Consider the following 22,580-nt stretch of genomic DNA (forward strand, 5'->3'; position numbering starts at 1 on the left):
GTCTCAGTCTGTATACTCACTCCTCCATCAACCCCCAAATCCCCCTCAGAAAAGTCAGAATCACACAATGCTGTCCCGAAGAAGGCCTGCTAAATCCAACAACCCCTTCGTTCCTCCATTCGCTCAGCCCAACAATCTCACTGCCAACGGAGCGGCCGCCGCTCAATGTGAACCAGCTTCTTCTAATGTTTCACCGGAAGCCGGAGAGGCGACGCTTTCTCCAAGCCCAACTCCACTTGAAAAAATGGTATCAGTATTGGCGGACGCGGGGTGCACATTAATCAACGCCGCCGGGCCGCCGTCCCTACCCTCCAATATCTATAATTTCCGCCAACGTCTTGACGGGGTGCTCGCCGTAGATTCCTCCCTCCGGTCCCAGTTTCTGAAGGGCTTCTCCCACTATATTTCTTCCACCAGTAATTTGCGCCGGTTAGCGACCCTCACCCCATTTATTCAATTGATTGTCTTTTGATTTTTAGTGTTAACTGAAACTATAAAATTGTAGTGAAGTTCAGTAGGACTCGTAGTTTTTTTCACCACTTGATTTGTAACCTTAAGTTGTTTGTAGTTTTCGAACATTTTCTTTCAACATCCTATTATATGTTCTTAGTTCCATTTTTTTCTGCTCTTATTTTCACAAGTAGATCACTTTGTAGCTTTCGTAAATACAGGATCCTGTTACCTTGTGATCATGATGGCTTTGGCTCAGTACAAAGGCAGAGCCTGGTTCAACTACTGTTATTGGTTAAATCCATCCAGCAAGACCTCCTGGACATGTTACTAGAGAAACTTCCTGAATACTTTGACATGGAGCCTCTTGATGGTGGTTGTGGACTCTCATCCTCGATGCCCTTTGATGAGGATATAGCAAGGCTCATACTGAACCAATTCCGATGGCTTGACTTCCTTGTAGATTCTGAGGCCTTTGCTGAGAAATTGCTACAAATCTTATCTATTTCCCCCCATCATTTGAAGAAAGAGATCATAGGATCGTTGGCTGAGATGATAGGAGACCATAATAATAAATCTCTATTCAATTCACTTGAGCAGATGCTCCAAGAGGACTCTTCCATTATTGTTCCTGTGCTTGATTCATTTTCCAACCTCAATTTGGATGATCTGTTGCAAGACCAGGTGGTTATATTATTGTAGCTGGATATGTGCTGGTAACTGTGGTTACAGCAAGTTTCTTCCTTATTTTCTAAAATCTTGCTGTTTGTGGTGGTTCTTTTCTTACTTCTTTTTATTCTTAAAATCCTATGTAGGTTATTATGATTGCTTTATCCTGCATAAGGACAATTGAAATCGGGCACATGCCCTACCTTCTTAGATTCCTGCTCCTTTCTGCGAAGGAATCAAATGCAAGACGAATAATCTCACAGATACGTGAACAGCTGAAATTTTTTGGAGCATCTCAAGCACGAACCTCGCAGCATAATAAACTGAAAGGAAAATCTGTTATAGACAATACAGAAGCTTCAATTCTTGATGCCCTGAGATCTAGTTTGCGTTTCAAAAATGTTGGTTTGATATCACATTTGTGTAGTTTCCATTTTTCTTCCTCAAAAGTGCATAAAAATATATATATTATATATAATGTGCGTGTGTATTGAACTGCGTATGTTATATATATGTAACGTGTGTGTAATTGAACTGCTTGTGTTGATGTCTTGTTCTATTTAGATGCTTTGCCTGGAGTTACTAAAAGAACTCAAAAGCTTGGAGGAACCCCGTGATCATAAAGTGATCGACATATGGCTGCTTGCACTCGTATTCATGAGCTGCGAATCTTTACAAAAGAGTGTCGAAAAATTATTCAAGAAAAAAATTCTTGAAGGTTGTATTCAAGATCATATGTTTGAGAATTGCATTCACGGTATTAAAGATTTGCCGAAGGTAATGGAGCTCTTCTAAACAATTTATGTTGGAGATTTTGGTGTTTCTTCAATTATGCCACTCAATGCAAGTTTACTCTGTTTTTTTTGTTGATATAAACTAGGATTATCTTCCCACATTTCTGTCATTATCTGCATACTTGTTGGCTTGCAAAGAACAAAGAGCTCAGGAATTTGGCATCCACATGTATACATGTCTTTTTGAAGAATTTTCTGATGCTTATTCAAGACAAGAAGTGAGTTGTCTTCTCGACAACATCATTGGCTATTTAAATATATTGTCTGAAAGCATAAGGTTGTCTTCATGTTCAGAGACCTAATTACTGGCAGTGTTCTGAAGGTTTTAGGAGCATTACTAACTCATGTGGGCTCTGGCATCTGCTATGAAGTAACTGCTGCTTTAGATGCCATGGTTAATCTGTCCTCCAAGAAGTCCCAGGAGATGATTTCACTTTCTTCTCACATAACTGGTGGCTCAACCTTCTCTCGTTTATCAGAATTCAAACATATATGATTTGCCCGAACTATTTATGTCATTTCTTGAGCCACTTTTCTTCCTGTTTACAGGCATCTTGGATTATTTGGAGAGATTTAGCATTGAGAGCCTCCACAAGGTTGCTTTCATAATTTTATTACGCTTTTTGCTTACAGGATGAGTTAATCCTTCTTGTTGGTCGATTCTTTAATCAACACGTTTCATGTTGTAGGTGTATGAAGTTTTCATCCGTCTTGCAGTTTCTGCTCAATCTAGCTCACAACCTTGTGGATTTTCCATCGCAAATGAACTTCTAATGATTTTGAGAAAACAGGCAAATTAGTAACATTATCCTCCTTTGATTCTCTGTGTTGATTATGATATTTTAGACATGAATCTGTTTTGTTTGTATTTTTATTCATTATGAGTTGCCTCAAATACTTCTCCAATTTTACAGATCAATAACTCTGATCTGATGTACAAGAAGATGGGCCTAATTGGAACATTTAAGATAGTTTCCCACATTGCAGATACAAATAACAATTCCCTTCCACCTTTATCACAGGTAGTATGCCTCTTACCTTGTAAATTTCTGTTTCTAAGCATAGGATATACTCAAGGGATTGGGGTAATTTTAATCCCATTTCCATAACATGGTTCGGGTGTTTGAGCAAGTTGATGAGAAGAAAAACAAAAATATCTTTGATAATGCTCGTCTGCTTTTACTCTGTTAAGAAATCTTTTAGTTTTATCAAGATATTTCCTCATAAAGTTGCCTGCTTTTACTTTGTTTAGCTATAGAAGATTTGAAGCTTTCTGCATATTGTTTTGTAGTATGCTGTTAAGCTTAAAAAACCTACCATTTTAAATATCTTTCTTGCATGTTCTGCTTTCGTATTATTTCTTAATTTCTCTGTGATGGGTTCTTTGAAAAGTGTCATCATTTTGTACATTTTCTCCAAGTAAAAAGAAAAATATAATAAGTTGCATACTTTAATTTGTTAATTACTGGAATACTTGCATGGGCAGCTCTTCATGTAGCATGGGACAGATTGTTCCCCTAGGTCCTATTTACTTCGAAGATTGTATTAAATGAATTATAGGACTATCATTCATTAAATGAATGGTAAAAAACTCCTGTATAATTAGTCACGTGTTTACTTATATGTATTATCGAAACAGGATAAATTCTTCAAGTGCATACTTCGAAGTATCCACATGCTTTTAATAGGAAAATTACTTTTGAGCTTTTGTTTACAAAATTTAATAGACAATAAAATATAATTATTGTTATTGTTATTTTATTACTGTTATTATTATTATTATTGTTGTTGTTGTTGTTATTATTATTTTATTATCATCATTATTATTATTATTGTTGTTGTTGTTGTTATTACTATTATTATTATTATTATTATTATTATTTTTCTTATTATTATTCAGTCAAATTTCAAGGGTACAATGGTCATTCTCATTTGGTGCAACATTGAGACTAATTTTATACACCTCGCAAGGTGGTATTAGTTATTTAGGTGCAACAATAATTAGTATATGGTTTTAGTTTTATACCAGGCCCCCATACAATAAAGTAAACTCTGTATTAACCTATACTAATTTTCTTATACAGGGTTATACATCAAAGTAAATGGGGCTTTAGTTTAGTGTTAAGCATCGGCTATCTCCATCTATCTTTTCTGTGTTTTTAGTTCTGTTATTTCTGATTGATTTTATCCATTCCTCTTCAAATATTTTGGTATGTTGAAAACATTCTGATATATGGCATAACATCCTGATAAATTCTTTGCAGAGGTCAAATTACGAGGAAGCTGTGGAGCTCTTGAAAGTATCTTTGGACTCTTGCAAACAGCTTCCTTTACCATTGATCTTGTTTTATGAAGAACTGATTTCAACTTTGCGAAGCAAAACACTTCACCCAAGTATTATTGAATGGTGCGTGGCATTTTAGAGGCTGTGTTTTTGAACCCAAGTTATAATTAAATATATTAATACTTCTTTTGCACTTAGTTTGGGTTAGTTTTTCATGTTTTCTCTTTTGTTTCTTAAGCTGCCACTATAATGGTGGGTTAAGTATAATCGCGCATTATAAGTATATTAAATTAAGACAATGGATTTAGTAGAGGAACAACAGACAGTGCTTCAATTACTGAAACCATGGTTCTTCTTCTATTGGACCTCTTTGTGGTACAAGTTTCTTTAATAAATTTAAGATTATCCTGGAATAACAGCAGTTGGCATCACCTTGAAGTCCCCATCTGTCTGTCTTCTATGGAAATGACTCTATAGATTCTCCGGAACTGATGAAACCTGAGGTAGACATGCTCTTCCCTTCTGTTCTCCCATGCTCTGAGTTGTGGCATTAGGTTTTGATGAGTTGAGTCATCTCATTTAAATTGTTAACTGATCTTAATTAATAGACATTAGACTATTACATTATTCCACGGATTTCTGTTCCTCCGATGTTGTGAAAGCAGAGACTTATTCTGTGAGAGGAACTTACTCTTAGATTGACCTAACCGAGCCTCAATCTGACATTAAAGGTGCCTATCTTGATGTGGAGTCTCTCTCAGTAGTGGTATATGTAACTTAAGGGCTTCGAGATAGTGAAATCAGACATAACGACGCATCCAGTTTCAAAGATGCAGCTTGCTGCTGCACCTGTGGTAACAGCACATCTGCTGTTTTGAGTTTCAGATCAAACCATCAACAAGGAAAATGTCAGTACATTGGTATTTCTGTGGGCTTAGCACCGTTGTAAATAGCTGACCTTTGCCTTCAAACCAAATAAATTTGAATACATTTTCTCAGACGAATTGTGCACATCCAGATGCCATCTTTTTTATGCGGACTTGAAAAGAATCATCCATTTCTGTTTCTTAATTGCTTCACCAAGTACCCTCTTATATCAGATACCATCAAAATCCATAGGTTCCTACCTTTTACTATTGTGGAGGTATTGCAGTTTGGCTGTACACATGCTGACCAAAGTGAGTGGCCAAAACCTTTTGATAGTGTAGAAGGACCGGAATGTTTATAGCCTGCTGGAACTACCAAATTTTCTATTACCATACCTGTTAGCAGAATTGACCACTTTTATGACTTATTCGTGTCACCATCATCTGCTACTATGATAGCTACAAACGGATGCCCCTTGTGTTCCTCTGTTTATCTAGATGGGACTTTGATTGGAAGGTGTTAAAGAAACTAGGTTATAAGCTTCAACAGGGTCAGGTTTTTTCCCTCTATTTACTCTTGTCGCATTCAGTACTGCACTTCTAGCATGAGCTGCATTATTAACTGCCACATCACATCACACAACTCCACACTGATTGACCTTTTCTTTTCTGACCTAGAACTTTCCCACCATTGCAACCTGGATCTTGACAAACCTTTACCTTCTTTTTCCTTTTTCATTATTTTATTTTTTCAAACTGACATGAATCATTCCTCTTAAGACATTAAAACTTACTCAGACTAAAGACCATCCTTCACAAGATAGGGAGGAAGGGATGGCCAAGGCGATTATGAATCTGAAAAGGCAAAGTTGTGCAAGACATGTTCAGATTTCCTGAAGTTGGAAAATAATTCAAACCAACAAACATATGCGTTTTCTTGAAGATCAAATTGGGAAGTTCACACACAGACTTGTGGATAACTGGAAATGAAGGATATAAAAGATAGAAGAGAAGGCACTGAGGAATTCAGATGCTTATCCTATTCCAGTGATACTGCTAGAGGAAATTCATTTGGTGTGACATTTGGTAGCACTTCAACTGTTCTGATTTGAAATAATCTCATCCGAAAGCTCTTCTTTAGTTTCAACTAGAACTTAAGCCTGGAAGATAGCTTCATTGTTATTGTCCATGTTGCATTAATAAGATTTATTATTGCTTTATGTTGCAGGGTCAGCAAACAAGTAGGAGAGTTCGAGTCAATATATTTATCAGACCTTGATAATGGGAATTTAATTGGTCAAGATTTGTCTTATGGATTAGAAGGTTAGAGATATCTATTAGATAGTTGAAAAATGCTAAGTTATGATCTAAATGTTATTTAGTTATATTAATACCATATTGGAATATTCGTATTTCTTGTTGCAGGAAAATTGTGGATGAATCTTGATGGTGATATATCTCCTATATGCTTAAATATTTTGCCTCTTGTTTCTCCGTCATCTAGGTAATGTACTCTTCATTTTTCACTAATATATCCTAATAACTTTCGTTGAAACTCCTTTAGAAAATGTTTGAAGACATTGGATATTATTTATCACCTCTAACAATTTAAGATTCTAAATGAGGTGGTTATTAAAATTTTTGTGGGCATACTAATGGGTATTTGTCCTAGTTTCAAGGTTTCCCCATCCCTTTGTAGAAGAGTTCCGCATGCTAGACCCCTTGATAAGAATCTTACTGCATTTCAAGGAAACTCTAGATACCGTTACGTAAAATGTTTCTCCACTAACATTTAAACTTTTAGAATTTGGTAATCATTCAATAAATATTAATTTATTTAATTTGTTCAAAATGCTCATCTACAAATAGAATTGAAAAACACTAGAGAAAGTTGATGACATTTCATTGGGATTGAAGCTTTTTGCACCTATCTTAAGAAAATGGAAAGAAGTCAAAAAGACAGGAAGACTTGGAAAAAGTTTTGGATTTTATGGCTGTTTGTTTGAACTGGCAAAAGAAGGTATTGATTGGGGGGGTAGGTGGAAGGTTTGAAGGTAATAGTTTGACACTTCGAAGAACTTCTCCTATGTCTTTGGACTTCTTGAGAACTCTTGTGGATGTTTTGGAGTTACTTCTCTCTAGTTACACTGATGGAAGGCCCAATTCACTTTACCACTATTGGCCTGTCCTGATTGTATTTCTCTGGTCTGTTTAAGTTTTTTTAGTGGTTGACTTTGTTGATCAGATCTTGATTGCTATAATTTAATTATTGTGGAAATGTTGGTAAGTGTATGCAGTATTTTGGTCAAACCCATTAGTTTATCATCAAAGTGACGTACCCGTAACAGGGATCCTATGTAGAAAGACTTGTGCTCGTCCTAATGTGTTGCAATGAAATAATATCACTCAAAGTTATGTCGCTTATCTTTCAAAGTTTATCCTCTCTCTTGTTCTATTTATCAGGTGGGAAAACTATGGAAACAGACTATTCCTAAAAACTGTTTGCTTTATCCTATTCTCAAATCCAAAAATTTTGTCTGAGATGCTAAGCTACAAATCATGTTTACAGTTTCTGCTTCTGTGTGTATCACTTCCTCGAAAGGGTTGTGGAAAGGGTATATAATTATCGAACAAAATTATGCTTGTCTCTTCTGATTGGTCATTTTTCTAATAATGATATCGAGCTATGAGTAAATAAAGGTTTCTTCATGCAGGCTCAAAATGTCCAAAGTTTGATGGTTTTTTGTGCTTCAAATTATTTGATCGGGCAGTCTAGTTCAACAATATTGGTACATACATGATTTTCTCTTGTATGGCTATGAACTTGTTCCACTAGCATGTGTCTATAGATACGCATGATGTTTTGTGGAGCCTAGTTAGCTGAAAATAATATTGCTTAAGTAGATTTACATTAGCAACATGAGAGTGAAAATTTATCATATTTAAGCCCATCAATGGAATGTAATTTTTGAGAATCGTAGGTAACAAACATGCTAAAACCTCCAAGAGCTGAAATTTTCATGTAGTTATGTCTTGATGTGCCATTCAAAGGATCGGACAGCATACCATTAAGTAACTTTAAAAAGATTCATTTGCTTGAATCAAATCACATAAAGTATTACTATTAGATGTTGCACACTTGATTTGCGAGTGCTTACACCCCCTCTAAAAAGCACACTTTCCCCCCAAAAGTTTCGAAATTATGCTTACACCCTCTCCAAAAATTCTATGTTTATAACTAACATTTTTCTGTTAGGATTTGGATGAATGCTGATGTTTGAGTGAAAAAATTACATAAAGTTCCAATAACCCCTAATTCAACATTGTCTTAGTAATATTTTTATATTTATCAAGGGGTAAATGTAATATATAAAAAGTAAAAAGATTTAACTATAATAAAATATTGTTCCTCAATTATAGCCATCGGATGCAAAGTAGTGAATGAAAAATTAGTTACCTTTGGTGCTTTTTTTATATATTGTAGATGGGGTGAGGTCAATATCATTGTTCATCTATTTCTAAAAGTGTTTTGTTTAACTAACAATGTCTTGTTCAAGTACTTCATCCAGTGCTTCAAGAAATAGATGCAACAATGGTGCACACCTCACCACATATATAGGAAGTAAAAGATGTACAGAATAAATAACGAGTTTTTCATTCATAAATGACTACTTTGAGAATAATTCTATTATAATTACATCCTTTTGATTTTATATATATTATATTTACCCCTCACAAGTATAAAAATATTACTATTGGGAATGCTAAATGAGGGGTAAAATTGGAAGGGAATGTAATTTTTTTGGTGACTTCAACATTTTCCATATTAGGCTCTAGCTTCAATTAGGTTTTGACTGAACACCAAACGCTCAACACATAAATGGAGAATTCTCAGAGCGGTTGTAAAAATGTTGAGAAACTACTTCTTTTGAAATACTTTGATCCCTCAACTCTTATACTGTTATGGCTGCAATTATATGAAAAAACTGTTTCCATTTGAATGTTCTACAAAATTTTTGCTTTTAGTATCAGAGCAAGTGGAAGTAAATGTTGCAATACATAATATTCTTAGGAAGTTTATATATACATATTTGATTCTAAGAAAGAGTCCAAGGTATCTTTATATTAGATTGATGTGATGAGGCATTCTTCTGGAGTTTTTTCCTTATTTTAAAGTGGAAGAAAGTTGTTCAAATGAGCTCGATAAAAGGTTAAGTTGCATTAGATACCGATGGAAGCAATATTTAATGTGAACCAAATTAGGGGGAATGCCATGCCTAGGGAAATTGAATATAAATATATGATGTAATTCGAAATTAGTTTCATTATTTGGGAACTTCGAGACAATAGTTAAAACTGGTTAAATGATGTGTCCTAATTCTTGAGGCCATTTGTGGTTTTTAAGTTCAAGCAATTCAACTCATGGGAGTGCAACTTTCTCTTTTATTCTTTTTCTACTTTGTTCTTCTCGTGTTATTATCTATCCCAGTTGTATATTGTGGGTTTAATACCTTCTGTGATATTACAAATGAACCTCTATGATAAAAAATAGCAATATACATCCTTGGTACTTTTTAAAATGAAGCAATTTACCTCCTTGTTTAACGAGGTAATTGTTTCACTTTAAAAAACACAGGGGGGTAAATTACTGTATTTTGAAAAATACAGGGAGGTCAATTGCTATTTGTTTTTTGATAGGGGGTAATTTGCTAATTTACAATATCACAGAGGGGTTACTTGCATTTTCCCCTATTCTTTTATGTTCTGGATTTTGTTTTTCTTTTATCTAGAGTGGTTTTTTGCTTGTCGCATTCGTTATTAAAGAAATATATGCACCTGAGCTTGCTCTTTGCACAAAGGATATATATTTGACTGTAATCATATTGCAGCATATAAAAGACATGGCCTCACCTCGGATAGGTGCTCATGCATCAGGATGAGTAACAATCAAGAGCAAGAAGTAACACTAAGATAAAAAATGAAGTTGGGAATTAGCAAATGTTATAAGTTAATAATTAAGGAGAGAAAAAATACAAGGAAGCTGAAAAATGAAGTTGGCTTTCAGGTAAGTGTGGGTGTAAAGATGATTTACGCCAAGTGGTGCTCTGGGGGTCTTGTTATATAAGGATTCAGTTAAAACTTGAAGAGGTCAAAGGTTCTTAATAAACTAAGGCCCTCAGGAAAGTGGATTATATGTACAATGTTTGGTAGTTTGTGTGTAATGCCATGCCTTAGGTATAGTGCGTCGCTTGGGTATTATAATTCATGGAAACATGCTGGTGCTTTGATGACTGGAGCTTGAATCATCACTGTACTGTGGTAAACCTGCACTATTGCTTGTTAAGTCGTGTTTCTACACCCTCTCTCCTCTCCTACAGTTTGCCTAGCTGATCGTGGGAAAGATGATTAAGTTTGGCCTCTGTGATAAAGAGTAATTAGCAAACACAGAGAGGCAAAGGCTGACAATCCTCCCTTAAAGTAGTAATATATGTGGACTTACAATTAAGTTTTTGTCTTTTAGAACAAATGGAATAATCCCTTCTCTTTGTTTGCATTGAACAAATCCTTGTCCAACTCTTCCATATTAGAGAGATAGGAGATTGGATGTGATGAGGGGTTCTCTCACCCCTCCTCTTCCCTTCCCTCATCATCTTTGTGCTTGTGGATAATTAATTGTCCATATCAGACAGAACGTCTGCTTTCTACTATTATAGACTTGTCAAAATCATTGACGTAATATTTTTACAAACATCCATCCCATAATAATCACTTAAAGTTGTTCATAGGTTGCCAGTTCATTAGACAAACTTCTGTTGAAGTCTTTGTTCCTTTGATCTTGTAGAGTCTTAAATAGACAGGCCTGAACTTTATAATTCCCTTTTCTTGCAGATCCTCTTCAGCATTGCAAGTTCTGCCCATAAAGTTTGTTTTACTTTCTGTAGTAAGTGCACAATCTAATCTGAACAGTTAGATTAAATTGAAGGATAAATATGATTCTTTCATGCCAATTCAGGTTGAGAGATTGACCAACCAAGGATCTTTGGGAGGCATCGATGCGCTTCTTGGTTGCCCTATTCACCTCCCTTCCTCCAAGGTTGGGTGAAATCTGATGCTATTAGACCTTTTTTGATGAGCAAAAGCTGGTATATATATTTTTAATTTGTCTGTGGCCTCATAAAGTGGGATACCTTTTCTGATGCTTCATCTTGGCAATTCCTTGAAAGCTTTAGAAGTTGCTCTATAACAACATTTTGTTATCCTCATTTCCTGAATTACTTCAACAGCCGCAGGTGATTGGTGACGTGGTGCATGAGTTTAGGCCATTGTACCATCATGCTCTAGTGCAACTATTGCAGACCATCCAATAACATGCTACTTTTTTTCATTTTGTTGACTCCTGCGAGACATTTTTTTTTATCTAGTGACAATATGAAGAAATTAAGAAGATTACGAACTCCAGTTACAGTGGCACCATAAGCATGGCTGAAATTGAATAAATGCATCAGGAGTCTTAAAAGTGGCTGTCAGCGTCTACAATTATGATCTTAACATAAATGCCTTGAAATGCTGTGGAGCTTCTTGAAATGCTCTAAAGAGATTCTGAAGATCTACCAGAATCTCATAAAGTAGCCCACATTGAAAACATGATGCTACTCATATGGAAAGGTTTCTGAGCTAAGGTTATAAAGATACAGTAATCAACCAAGGGGCCATTTGGATCTATGGATCTGATGAGTAAGACTGATAACTGAATGGGGTCTGTTCCTTTGATGTCTTTTAGCTTAATCATCCTCTATTTGGACTATAGGTTTGAATATTGCCGTATGTCAACTTTATAAACAATCTCTTGCTCTGTAGGACATACAAACTTTTTTAGTAGCAAATTGCTTAACTACCTTTATAGTGTGAATATCTCTTTCTAAAATATCCCAACTGCGTCATATCTATGTATTTGCCATTGCTGTTCTCTGTGTCCATGTAACCCTTGATATGCTGACTTTTGTTTATCTTGTCCGTGGCAGCTGTTCTCTCAACACTCCTGGCAATTTTTGACGGTGAAGCAAAAGCAGATTGCCATTCTCTCTCTTCATTACGCTGCTAACTGGATGCGGGAGCTGGTAAATTGATCCATTAGCTTTGTTGTGCCTGACATGTATATCTATTTTAAGTTGGACTGAGTTTCTTGCTAATTTCATACCGTACAGCTAAATGCCTTCTCCACTCAAGTTGTCGAGGGATCAGACACCATAAGCCAAGCAACAAAGGGAGACATAATATTTAAGCTATTAAAGCGCTTGAGGAACCTCGTGTATGTACTCAAACCTTTTAAAAGCAGATTCCATGAAAAATTTAACCAGAATTTTGTTATATAAAATTACATTCAAGGAATTGCAGCATGAATTATGCTTTGTGGAGATTATAGTAATCTTTGTTTTCTCATACTATTTTTAGAGCTGTATTTCGCTACTCTATTGTTATAGAACAATAACTGACTCTTGTAACTCCTTTTTGTTAGATCTGTCTCCATAATAATGTCACTTGCTCGAATTTGGTATGACATTGCTTAATCCTTGTATTTTTTCACAACCAAACCGCAATACTGAACATGTGTGTCTGTTCGATATATAATCCTCGCTTGAACTCTTCCAAAAAATTGCAGATTACTCCACATCTAGCTATGTAATAATGGACAAGCTCTGCAGCCTTTGGTAGGACGTTCTTGGCCTTGATTACTCTGCTTAAAAGATTCATCATGGAAAGAGCAAATAGAGGTTATATTGTTGTATTTTGGAACTTCTAGATAGTGAAGTAAATTAAAGCTTGTCGGCCTCAGCTTAAGTCTGGGTAGTATGGAAGGAGAGAGAGCTTGACGTCTGACGTAATCAGCCATGCTCGAACACATATAGGACCGCTCAGAACTTGAGCCTGGTAGAAAATTTGGCTTGTTAATTATCTTCAAAATAATGTATAATCATCAAGAATTTTCTCTCTGCCTCTGTTCAGGGTGATTTATATGAAATCTGCCTAAAGAAAAAGAAGAAATCAGCAAGCAAACTAGAGCTCTGTCTAAAGCTACACAGGAAAAATGATCAAGCTTCCCAAAATCTCAGCATGACTTGAAGTATTTTACATCCCTAATTTGGTTTTGTATGAGATGTTATTTTTATAACATGTAAGAATTTGCTTTTTGCATTATGTAGTCAGTCAGATGTAAGCTTTTATGTGGAAACCGCTATGAAGGAGGTGATGATAACTGTTCCTGAACATTGTTAACATAGTCGCTAATGAGTCATTTTTGTGGTATTTTAAAGTATTTGAGTTGACCATTGGAATGCTTATCTGCACTCTACGTGGATTATCAAACCCAACATTCCAAGCTGCAGCCTAGCTCAACTAAAATGCTTGAACAAGAATACTTTTCGTTGTTGCATTACATTTTTTATAATTGGGGTTTGCATATTGCCTAAAGTATGTTTTATTCTGAATGCATTTTTTTTTCTTTTCCATGACTTTTATTAACCAGAAAATCTGTTTCTTGTTTTTCTGGTACAATCACTTTTCATTATTGATCTTTAGTGGACAACAATAACAATTTGAATCTCACAACTTATTATGCTGTGTCTAGTTCAAATTATTACTAGCCGTCCACATTGGTTGTTGGAGAATAGTGTATGGCTAATTTATGAGACCAAGTGCTTCCTGCTTGTGAAGATTGGCTTTAGCATGTTGGCCTACTTGGCCAGTTCTCACTAAGTTGGCAACAGTAGGATTTTGATCTGGTTTCTTACACATGATATCAGTCCTTTGTGATGTATCTGTCATCTATTAGATGGGCCATAACTTTTGGAGTGGGTGATGGGCAATGGATTGGATGTGACAAGAACTTTTTCATGGTAGCTAGTTTGTAACACGCCATCCTCAGCAGTTTGTTGGAGAATATTACGACTAATTTATAAGGCATGAATTAGTTCCTATTTGTCAACCTAAACCAATCATTTGGTCTAGTTGATTAATGGTCTCCTGAGTTGAATAATATGTCGAAGCACCCGTTTGCTGGTACGCTACTGTTGTTCTATTGGTTAGTTTTACTCTAAGGCATAAGAATAATCGGTCATGATCTTTGGATCGAAGTTGAGGCAATAAATTAGGAGAAGAAGCCATCTTAGAGAGAGGTAAAAAATATATCTTGTCAACATATTTTTCCAATAGAAGTGGAGTGTAGTGAGGAAATTGCTAGACCGCAGAAATCACCACTTAATTGTTACTGGTTAGCTGTACGTACTGGCTATGTTGGAGGAAACCTGTCTCTCTATCGATGCCTTTCTCACTTGAAACCCACGGATCCAAAAGCTGGAATAGGAATGATGGTAGAATTGTCGGCTGAATGCCAAATGCATTCTAGGCTGTGTACAATATTTGTTACTGTAATCAGGCTGACTAGGATGCGACCTCTTATTTGTATATAGTCTAGATTACTTATGAACTTTAGTACAATGAATCAACGTTGATTTTGCTATTTACCTTATGCAGTGGTATTGTTGTTGACAGCATGTATTGCAATGTTTAACTATATCTCAATGATGCAGATTTGTTGAGTGTTTATTGGACAATTGTCTCAAACAACATCCGGTAATTCTCCCTGAGCTATATCCACATTTGGAGCAGTCACGAATTATTGAGCTAGATTGTATGGGAGATCTGGAAAAGATGAGTCAGCATCCTAAAGCAATTGAAAGTATATTGCAAAAGAAAAAGAGAAAAAGACAAAAGTTCATATCACCATCAGCTAATACAAATATTGAGGAAAAACTCCGGCAGCCAACAATAGTTGACATTTGGAAAAAGGCAGGCGCTATACCCAGCCAAGAAGCTTCCAGAGATGATTTGTCTACTGTATCCTCAAGGGCCATACAATCTGAATCAGCAGGATATCATCTTGATAACTCTGATGTACCACAAACTATTGAAACTTCTGCACCTGCAAAGTGTTTAGAAGCACAAAGGAGCAAGTTCAGGCCTCTTCTAGTTGATTGCCTCTCCATACTTGCATGTTTAAAGGTACGTTTATATCTTGCTTTGCAGTTACTCTTATGCATACATATTCGAAGTATTTGGTTGTATTTAAGTATCTTACGAAGTGTGTATGGAGTCAATCAAATTGAAAGAGTATTGCTTTTTGATTGTTTGCAAATAAAAAATTCATCTGTTTGCATCATTAGGAAGCTGAAAAGAACCAAAGGTGGGATCTCCCTTGATATAGGTGTTACGTTTTTTCTTTACTAGGGACTCTAGAATTGCATGACATAAATAGCATGTCATGTGGGAAAGAAAATCTTATCTTACATCCTTGTCAACTTATATACTTACTCAGTTCATCTTGTAAACAAATTTTTTTTGATAAGTTAGCAGCATTAACTTCTAAGAGTAACACTAGAAGTAAAGATTTATATGGTGGCCGCTGCTCAAAAGAGCCACCTGAGTTGCTCCCAGGAGAAGTCAAACTTTATAGACTATTGTTTGAAATTCTCAACAAGCAAATGCATGAGTGTTGCTACGAGATGTAACAGCTTTGATAGATTAATTCCTTCTTCCTCTTTTCTTAAGTCACTTATTTCATTCCTAACCCCTTCCAGATCGCAAGCTTGTAATGCTAGACTTAGACAATATGCCAGCTGGCTGGTTAGTCTGAAGTTTCTTGCTCCAGTTCCTTTCAATCATTGAACTACCTCAAAGATTTGTGCCTTCAGATTATGTCCATATTTACTTCAAGTTAAAGCTTGAAAATACTTTCTGAAGCTTCTAAAGACTTGTGTGCTTGTAAGAAAACTAATTTAACCCTCTTCGGAGATCAGATATAACGCTTTGCTATCATTACTTCAATGGTTAAGGATGTCTAGAATACTTGGTGAGCCTTCAATGACTTGTGTGCTTGTAACATGCCAAAATTAAACCATACTCGGTGATCAGGTCTGATGCTTCGCAATTCATAAAAAGCTGTGGATAAAAACACAGGTATAAAGAATTCATAGTTCTTACCATTTTATGCTACAGTCAAATATCTCACAATGACCAGCTGATGGCAAAAGAAGAGAAACAGGAAACAGAAGGAAAAGCGGGACAGCAACTCTTCTAGTCAAATGCACTTTTATTAGTGAAGGATAAGATAAAAAAAACATGAATGCCTAACACTTGTGAAATGCTTTACATCTGTCAGTGGCAAATAATTAGAGTAGGATAATTATAATTGGTGATAACTCACTCAATAAAAGTCTTTACAAAAAGATCTAGTCAAGAAAATGTACACTATAAAAGGACCAGAGGAGCTGAATGGCAGTTAATACTTGCTGTTGTATTAATGTTGGTTTGTTCGATTTCAGATAGGTGGGTTGTTGAATGTTGGTTTGCTCAAAATCAGTCACTGTATTATTCTCTCAAAGTTAAGTTAGTGTTTTCCTTTTCTCATCTGTTGGCTGGTACCAATTTAAAACCCTGGGTTCCGGCAAGTTTCCCTAAATGAAATTCCTTTGCCATTTGTTGCCAGCTCCAGGGTTTTCTGTAGTTTGAACATATATTGGGGCATTTCTTTGCCAGTCCTGCACTATGTCTGTTATTGACAAAGTCAGAGTCCCTGTAATTTTGTGTTGAGATTTGTTTTATCTTGTTTTCCTTTTTTTTGTGGTCTTATTTTAAAACCCAACTTTTAAGTAAATATTACATTAGGTCCCTTTTATTTTCACTCAATGGAAAAAACATTTGCCCAACTTTGACTCTTTGCTTTGAGTTTCCCGTAGCAGTTATAATGCATAAACATGATATGACATTGGACATCGTAACGTATGTTTTTTTTTTAAACATTATTACACAACATGGCTTGGGCATGGCTGTCCTATAAATTTCATGTACAAAAAATATAAGTGTATGGACGACGCACCCACACATACATATATAAATACATGTATGTAATTGGTCAATGATCTAAAGAAAAATAGACAGCCAAGATACGTGTTCATTTGGGTTATAGTATTGGACGCATGTGAATATGATTTGTATATTATGATAAAAAGAGTAAACTTTAAAGAAAAGGAAATGTAAAGAGAAAATGAGATAGCATGAACTTAAATTCAATTTATAAAATATATTAAACTTTGCTATTTCAAAAACATGACGGACATGCTATCAGCGTGTCACTGCTGGGTCAGAAACTTTTCTTTTTTCTTTAATTTCTAAAATGATTTTTCGAAGTGCCAGTTGATTATAGCTTAACAGTCATTTTTCCTAAAATAAAGGATGATATTAGTGCATGCAAAAGTTCCATACTACTGAATGGAATGTAAGATATTTTCTATCCATGTGTACAGAAATTACTTTGATGCTTGGCATTGGCAGTTTGTCATCAACAGGATATCTATTCTTCTAATATTTCCCCCCTTTCCTTTTGTACGCAGAATAATCAAGGTTCTTGTTGTGCGGACCCATCTGCTGAGGTCTCTCTCTCTCTCTCTCTCTCCTTATCTGTATTCATACAGAAGCACTCACTGAACTGGTTAACTTGCATAAAGAGCCCAACCTGCAGAATATGAATGTTTAATCTGTATGTAAATGCTCAGATAAAAACCTGTCTTGCATAGGTCTACATTTAACTTTTGGTTTTCTACCAGTTACCTATTTATCTGTATCTCCTGCGCGATCTTCACAAAAAGCTGGACCACTTAAGCCCCACAAGAAAACAAAATTTAGCAAGAGGCTCAAATGTTCCAGCAGGATTTATGGGGATGAAAGTAAATGACTTCTTAAGGAAGTTACGGCCTTTGTTTCCATATCTTCGGAAAAACTTTGATCGTGCAGTACGCATTCTTTCAGAAGGTTAGTGAGACGAACTTATTCGGTAAGAGGCGGAATCTGTGGTTTTCTTATCTTGGCTGACATAACTTGGCTGTAGGTGCTGAAACTTGTCAAGAACACTGGATATATCAGTCTAATTTGGCTGCAAATCCAGAGATTATCAACACAAGTATTTCTGCATCTCCAGCTCTCACTTCTACTGCAATTTTTAAAGAGACACTTCTTTGCTTTGGCAAGGTGATCCACACTTACTCATATCCACTTTTGTTAGATCTCTTCGTATTTGTTCCTTGGTGCTATTTGTCTGCAGCTAATACCTGTATTAGTCTTTCCAAGTATTGATCATTGTTGTGCTCTTCTACTCTGTTTCCGATATAGATGCTCAATCTGCCTGATCTTCTGAAGGAAAAAACTATTCTATCAGACCTTCTCCAGGCCTTCCAGCCATTGGAGATGTCTGGTTGCTTTTTCCAAGAAATGCGGCTGATTCCTTCACCGGGGAATATGGACTATTTGTATTCTGGTGCTTACATTTTCCTAGGAGGTGTCTTTGACGTGGGTATGTTTTTCCATTTCTAACTTTTGGATAATTCAAGCAGACAAATTTTTGAGTTTGAATGCTTGATTATTCTTTTTGGCAGCCACAAACTTCTCATTTACACTGGCTTCAGAAGTCTTGCTGACTTTAGAGGTCATGGTTACATCCATCCGTGTGTTCCTGAATAGATCTCCATGTGAAAATGGAAAGGATACTTGCGCTGGATTTAGCAAGGAAATCATTCCTTTTCTCTGTAATAAGCTGGGGGCTTATGCTCAAAAGCTTTTGATGCACAAGTGTGATAAGGATGATGTTGACAGTAGTTTGAAAATTAAAGTGAGTTTAGTATCTTATATTTCATAAATGATGGATTTGGTTGATAGAAGTCATTGCATTCCCACTATATCAAAAGGTGAAATAAAAACTATTCTTCTCATCATTACAGGGGGAAATGGTTCAGAAAATACTGCGTATTTACTTGGGAAATTGCCCGTCAACATTGGATTCACTAAATGAGCTTGCATGCTCTGTTTTACCTCAGGTGCACTAATTTCCTGGAAAATTTTTGTAGAGTTGACTGCACAATAACATACATAAACCTATGTATATGTGCCAGCCTTTAACACATGTCGGCTTCTCAAGCTCTTTAACCTTCTTTAAGATTCATGAATAAGGTGACAGTTAGCTTATTCATACTCTTCTATGACATTTTTCTTAAAGCATGGGACAGCCGTTTCAATTAGATCCAAATGGCTGTATAGGCCCCACATCACGCCTCTTTAATTTGTATTAGGTATATTCCGCTGAAACTTCAACAGAGGATGATAATTATCGGACTTTTCCTACCCTATGCCCTGCAACAATGACTGTCTGGTATCGAGTAATGGTGAGCTAGAAACCTATTAGTTTATTGGCTGAGAACTTATATTTTGTAATGGAGATGTTGATAGTAACTCATTCTTGTGCAGCATGAAGAGAACATTTCTGCACTCAACAATTTGGTAAGTTGGTTATATGTGTATCCATCAATAAAAGGACTTGGTAACTCATTTTGTGTAACTTGGAAATTACCTGTAGTTTGTGTTTCCTGCTTAGGTTAAGGAAATTTCTCTTATGGAGAAGCCAAGAGGTGGAGCTAAAGTGGAAACTGTATGGAGGCTCCTGAACAAAATTTTGCAGTCTGTAAACGTGGTTGTATTCCTAATTAACATGTGCAGGAATAATGACAAGGTGGTTTTTCCTTTCTCTTTGTTTTAACATTTTTGAAGTGTAAAGTAAATGAAGTGTTGACATTTTAGTTTGGTGGACTAGGTGACAATTCATGCAATGGCTGTCAAGTACGGCGGAAAGTTCATTGATTCCTTCCTTAGAGGTATATTTAATTTGTCTTTGGATATCATCCAAACAATGGATAAATAGAAATCAGTATGTTCCATTTAATGCTCATCCATTGATGAAGCCATTATCTGCCTGTGTGGCATGTCATTCTGTGCTTTGGAATGTTAGGCCAACCATCTCTTGCACATTTCTCTTCATCCGCATTTTGCTTCTGGATCTGTTTTTCTACTGCTTTTTTCTTGTCTTATTGGCCGGTGATGATGTGGTAAAGGTATTCAGAATTGACTCATCAATATGAAGGCACAAGTGATCTAATACCAAAGTTGAAATTATGTAACTAAACAAAAACAAGAGGTAGCACCTAAACTGTTTCCTCTTCCGGACCAAATAATAGTCACACCAGTATATATGCCTCACAAAGCTATGATAAACTAAACTTAAACTTGAAAACACCCATATGTATTTACTAATTTATGTTAAAATGCATACCAACCTGTGAAACAAATAACCATGTAGAAACACTCTAAACATTTATGATGAATTTCTCAGATTTTTTAACCAAAACGCGACCAAGATTTCAAGCTCGAGAGAGGAGTTGTTAACATAGGATTTTGCAGTATAAAGAATTGGGAATAACATTGGGGATTCAAATCATTTCCAAGTACAATCTGCGGAATTGCATTGTTTTACATCAAACGTGAACATGAAATTGTGTAAAGATGATATTTTTGTTCAGTTGTTTGAACTATTCGTGAGGCTAGCTCATGTTTGCATCATGATTTAACTCTTCTGTCAAGATGCTCTTGATAGCGGCATTCTTTTTCGTTAGTGCCATGTCAAATCTCAAGGGAGGTTGTTCTAATAATCACTATCAAATAATTTTCTTGAATTGCTGAAACGGTTCTTTTTCTCTCCAGTTTTTGATTTCTTGCAGATCCAGTTTTCGGTGCACAAGGACCTCATACTTCAAATGGTGAGACTGTTGGAATAGATTTATTTACCGTAACGGTCATTGAATATTTGTTCTAATGAGTTTCCTTAATCGACTTAGATTAAAGAGCTTCAGAAAGCAACAAGAACCATACAGACACTATGTTCGGAAGCAAAGGTCAGCTCTTTAAATCCATATTCCTTTTCCGTCTATGCAGCATCAAGGACTTCTTAACAAAAATTGCTGCTTCATTGAAGGGCTCAAAACAAACAGCTATAACTCGCAAAATTCCTGCCACAAAAAGATCTTTGGAACGATTTTTATTTCATGTCAAGGCTCTTCTTTACACAACACCAAGTGGATGCTCGTTCTGGATGGGTAAACATATTTGAATCATTGAATTTCGTTTCAACGAGTATATGCTGTGCTACAACTTCTAAGTGTAGAGATTCTTGTGCTATTTCTGATCCCCAACTTGAAATTTGTCAGGCAATCTAAAGCATAAAGACTTGATGGGACAAGTTGTTAGCTCTCAAGCATACTTGGATGATGAGGATGATGGGATTCAAGATGATGATCCTGCAGATGCCATTGTTGACCACCAACCCACCAATGGTTCTACTCCACAATGATCTCTAATCTAATTTCCTCTCTCTAGTAGTATACAGCACTTTTTAGTACCGATTATAGGGATGTTGTGCAAGCAAAATACTTTAAAAATAATATTATTTTACCAGTATTTTTCAGAAGTTAAAAACACCATTCTTTTATATTTTTCAAAATGACATCGACACTAAATTTAAAAAGAAATGTTGTTCATCTGCAATTAAATATGTTGAGCCATAACTTATAGCTGTGTATTCCGTAACTAATAAAAAAAGGGTAAAATTATAAAACAGTGAAGTAAATATGTCAATGATATATTAGTTTGCAAAAAAATGTGTAACTGAACAAAAAATTATGCATGAAAAGTCAAATTCATGTTAGAAAATTATGACATATTTTCAACAATAGTTTTATGTTCCTTAATATTTTTATGAAGATCAAAATTTGTTGTATAAGAAATTATTAAAGTATCAAATATGTATGGTTACTGTAGTCATCATTTAACACTTGAAAGAATTTGAATTGGAAAAAAAAAATCATAAGCAAAAATTAATTAAAGTTATAAATTCTACTTGCATCAAAGAAAATTGAAAAATATAATGAACTATGCAATTAAATGGATTCTCATAGCTTTTATTATTTTAATATAATTTTATTTACACACCTATTTATGTTATATGTATTTTAAAAATACTTAAAAATCAAACTCCATTTAAAAATATATACTTTTACATAAATTCTGAACAAGCATTTTGGCAAAATGCCCATTTATATATCCTACAAAAAAAAAATTATTAGGGTATGATAAATTATTTAATAATCATAAATTGATATTTTTAAAAGTAGAAATTGGTGGAAATAAATCTAAAAAGGGTGACAGGTTATAATACAGCAGAAGAATTGGAAAAATAGAGGAAGCGATGCTATCGAATAGTAGAAGGTACAAATTCTGAAACATAATGTATGAGCCAATTTCGCATTACCTGAAAAGATACAAAAAGGAAAACCTGGCCCATGCAGGTCTCGAACCTGCGACCTTCGCGTTATTAGCACGACGCTCTAACCAACTGAGCTAATAGGCCTATGCGTTGGTGCTTCATACTAAGTAGTTTGAGATACTTAGTAAACAATATAAAAGAAGGAAATGGATGGGATTAGAATATGGTTGATTTGGGTATGGTTAAAGTGTCCATAAGGAAATGAGACAAAAAAAATACAATATTCCTCCTACATATAATCAAAGAGAAGTAAGTATATTGAC

General features: G+C 35.4%; 1 protein-coding gene and 1 non-coding gene across 2 annotated transcripts; one reads left to right on the top strand and one right to left on the bottom strand.

The window, feature by feature from the left end:
* Positions 22-21,455, top strand: LOC105168892 (Fanconi anemia group D2 protein). Its single transcript, XM_020695662.1, has 31 exons — positions 22-429; positions 672-1,134; positions 1,266-1,520; positions 1,684-1,896; positions 2,000-2,131; positions 2,236-2,365; positions 2,463-2,509; positions 2,603-2,704; positions 2,828-2,935; positions 4,178-4,320; positions 6,292-6,386; positions 6,489-6,567; positions 10,953-11,004; positions 11,077-11,157; positions 12,086-12,181; positions 12,269-12,372; positions 14,651-15,122; positions 17,510-17,548; positions 17,723-17,927; positions 18,004-18,143; positions 18,285-18,465; positions 18,548-18,780; positions 18,890-18,985; positions 19,238-19,330; positions 19,413-19,445; positions 19,540-19,674; positions 19,756-19,816; positions 20,700-20,755; positions 20,834-20,890; positions 20,971-21,091; positions 21,203-21,455. The coding sequence occupies exons 1-31, from the start codon at positions 68-70 to the stop codon at positions 21,343-21,345; spliced, it is 4,527 nt and encodes a 1,508-aa protein (XP_020551321.1). The 5' UTR covers positions 22-67; the 3' UTR covers positions 21,346-21,455.
* Positions 22,328-22,401, bottom strand: TRNAI-AAU. The gene has a single exon. It is a non-coding gene; the product is annotated as a tRNA-Ile (tRNA).

This window comes from Sesamum indicum, linkage group LG8 (assembly GCF_000512975.1).
Source record: "Sesamum indicum cultivar Zhongzhi No. 13 linkage group LG8, S_indicum_v1.0, whole genome shotgun sequence".
NCBI lineage: Eukaryota > Viridiplantae > Streptophyta > Magnoliopsida > Lamiales > Pedaliaceae > Sesamum > Sesamum indicum.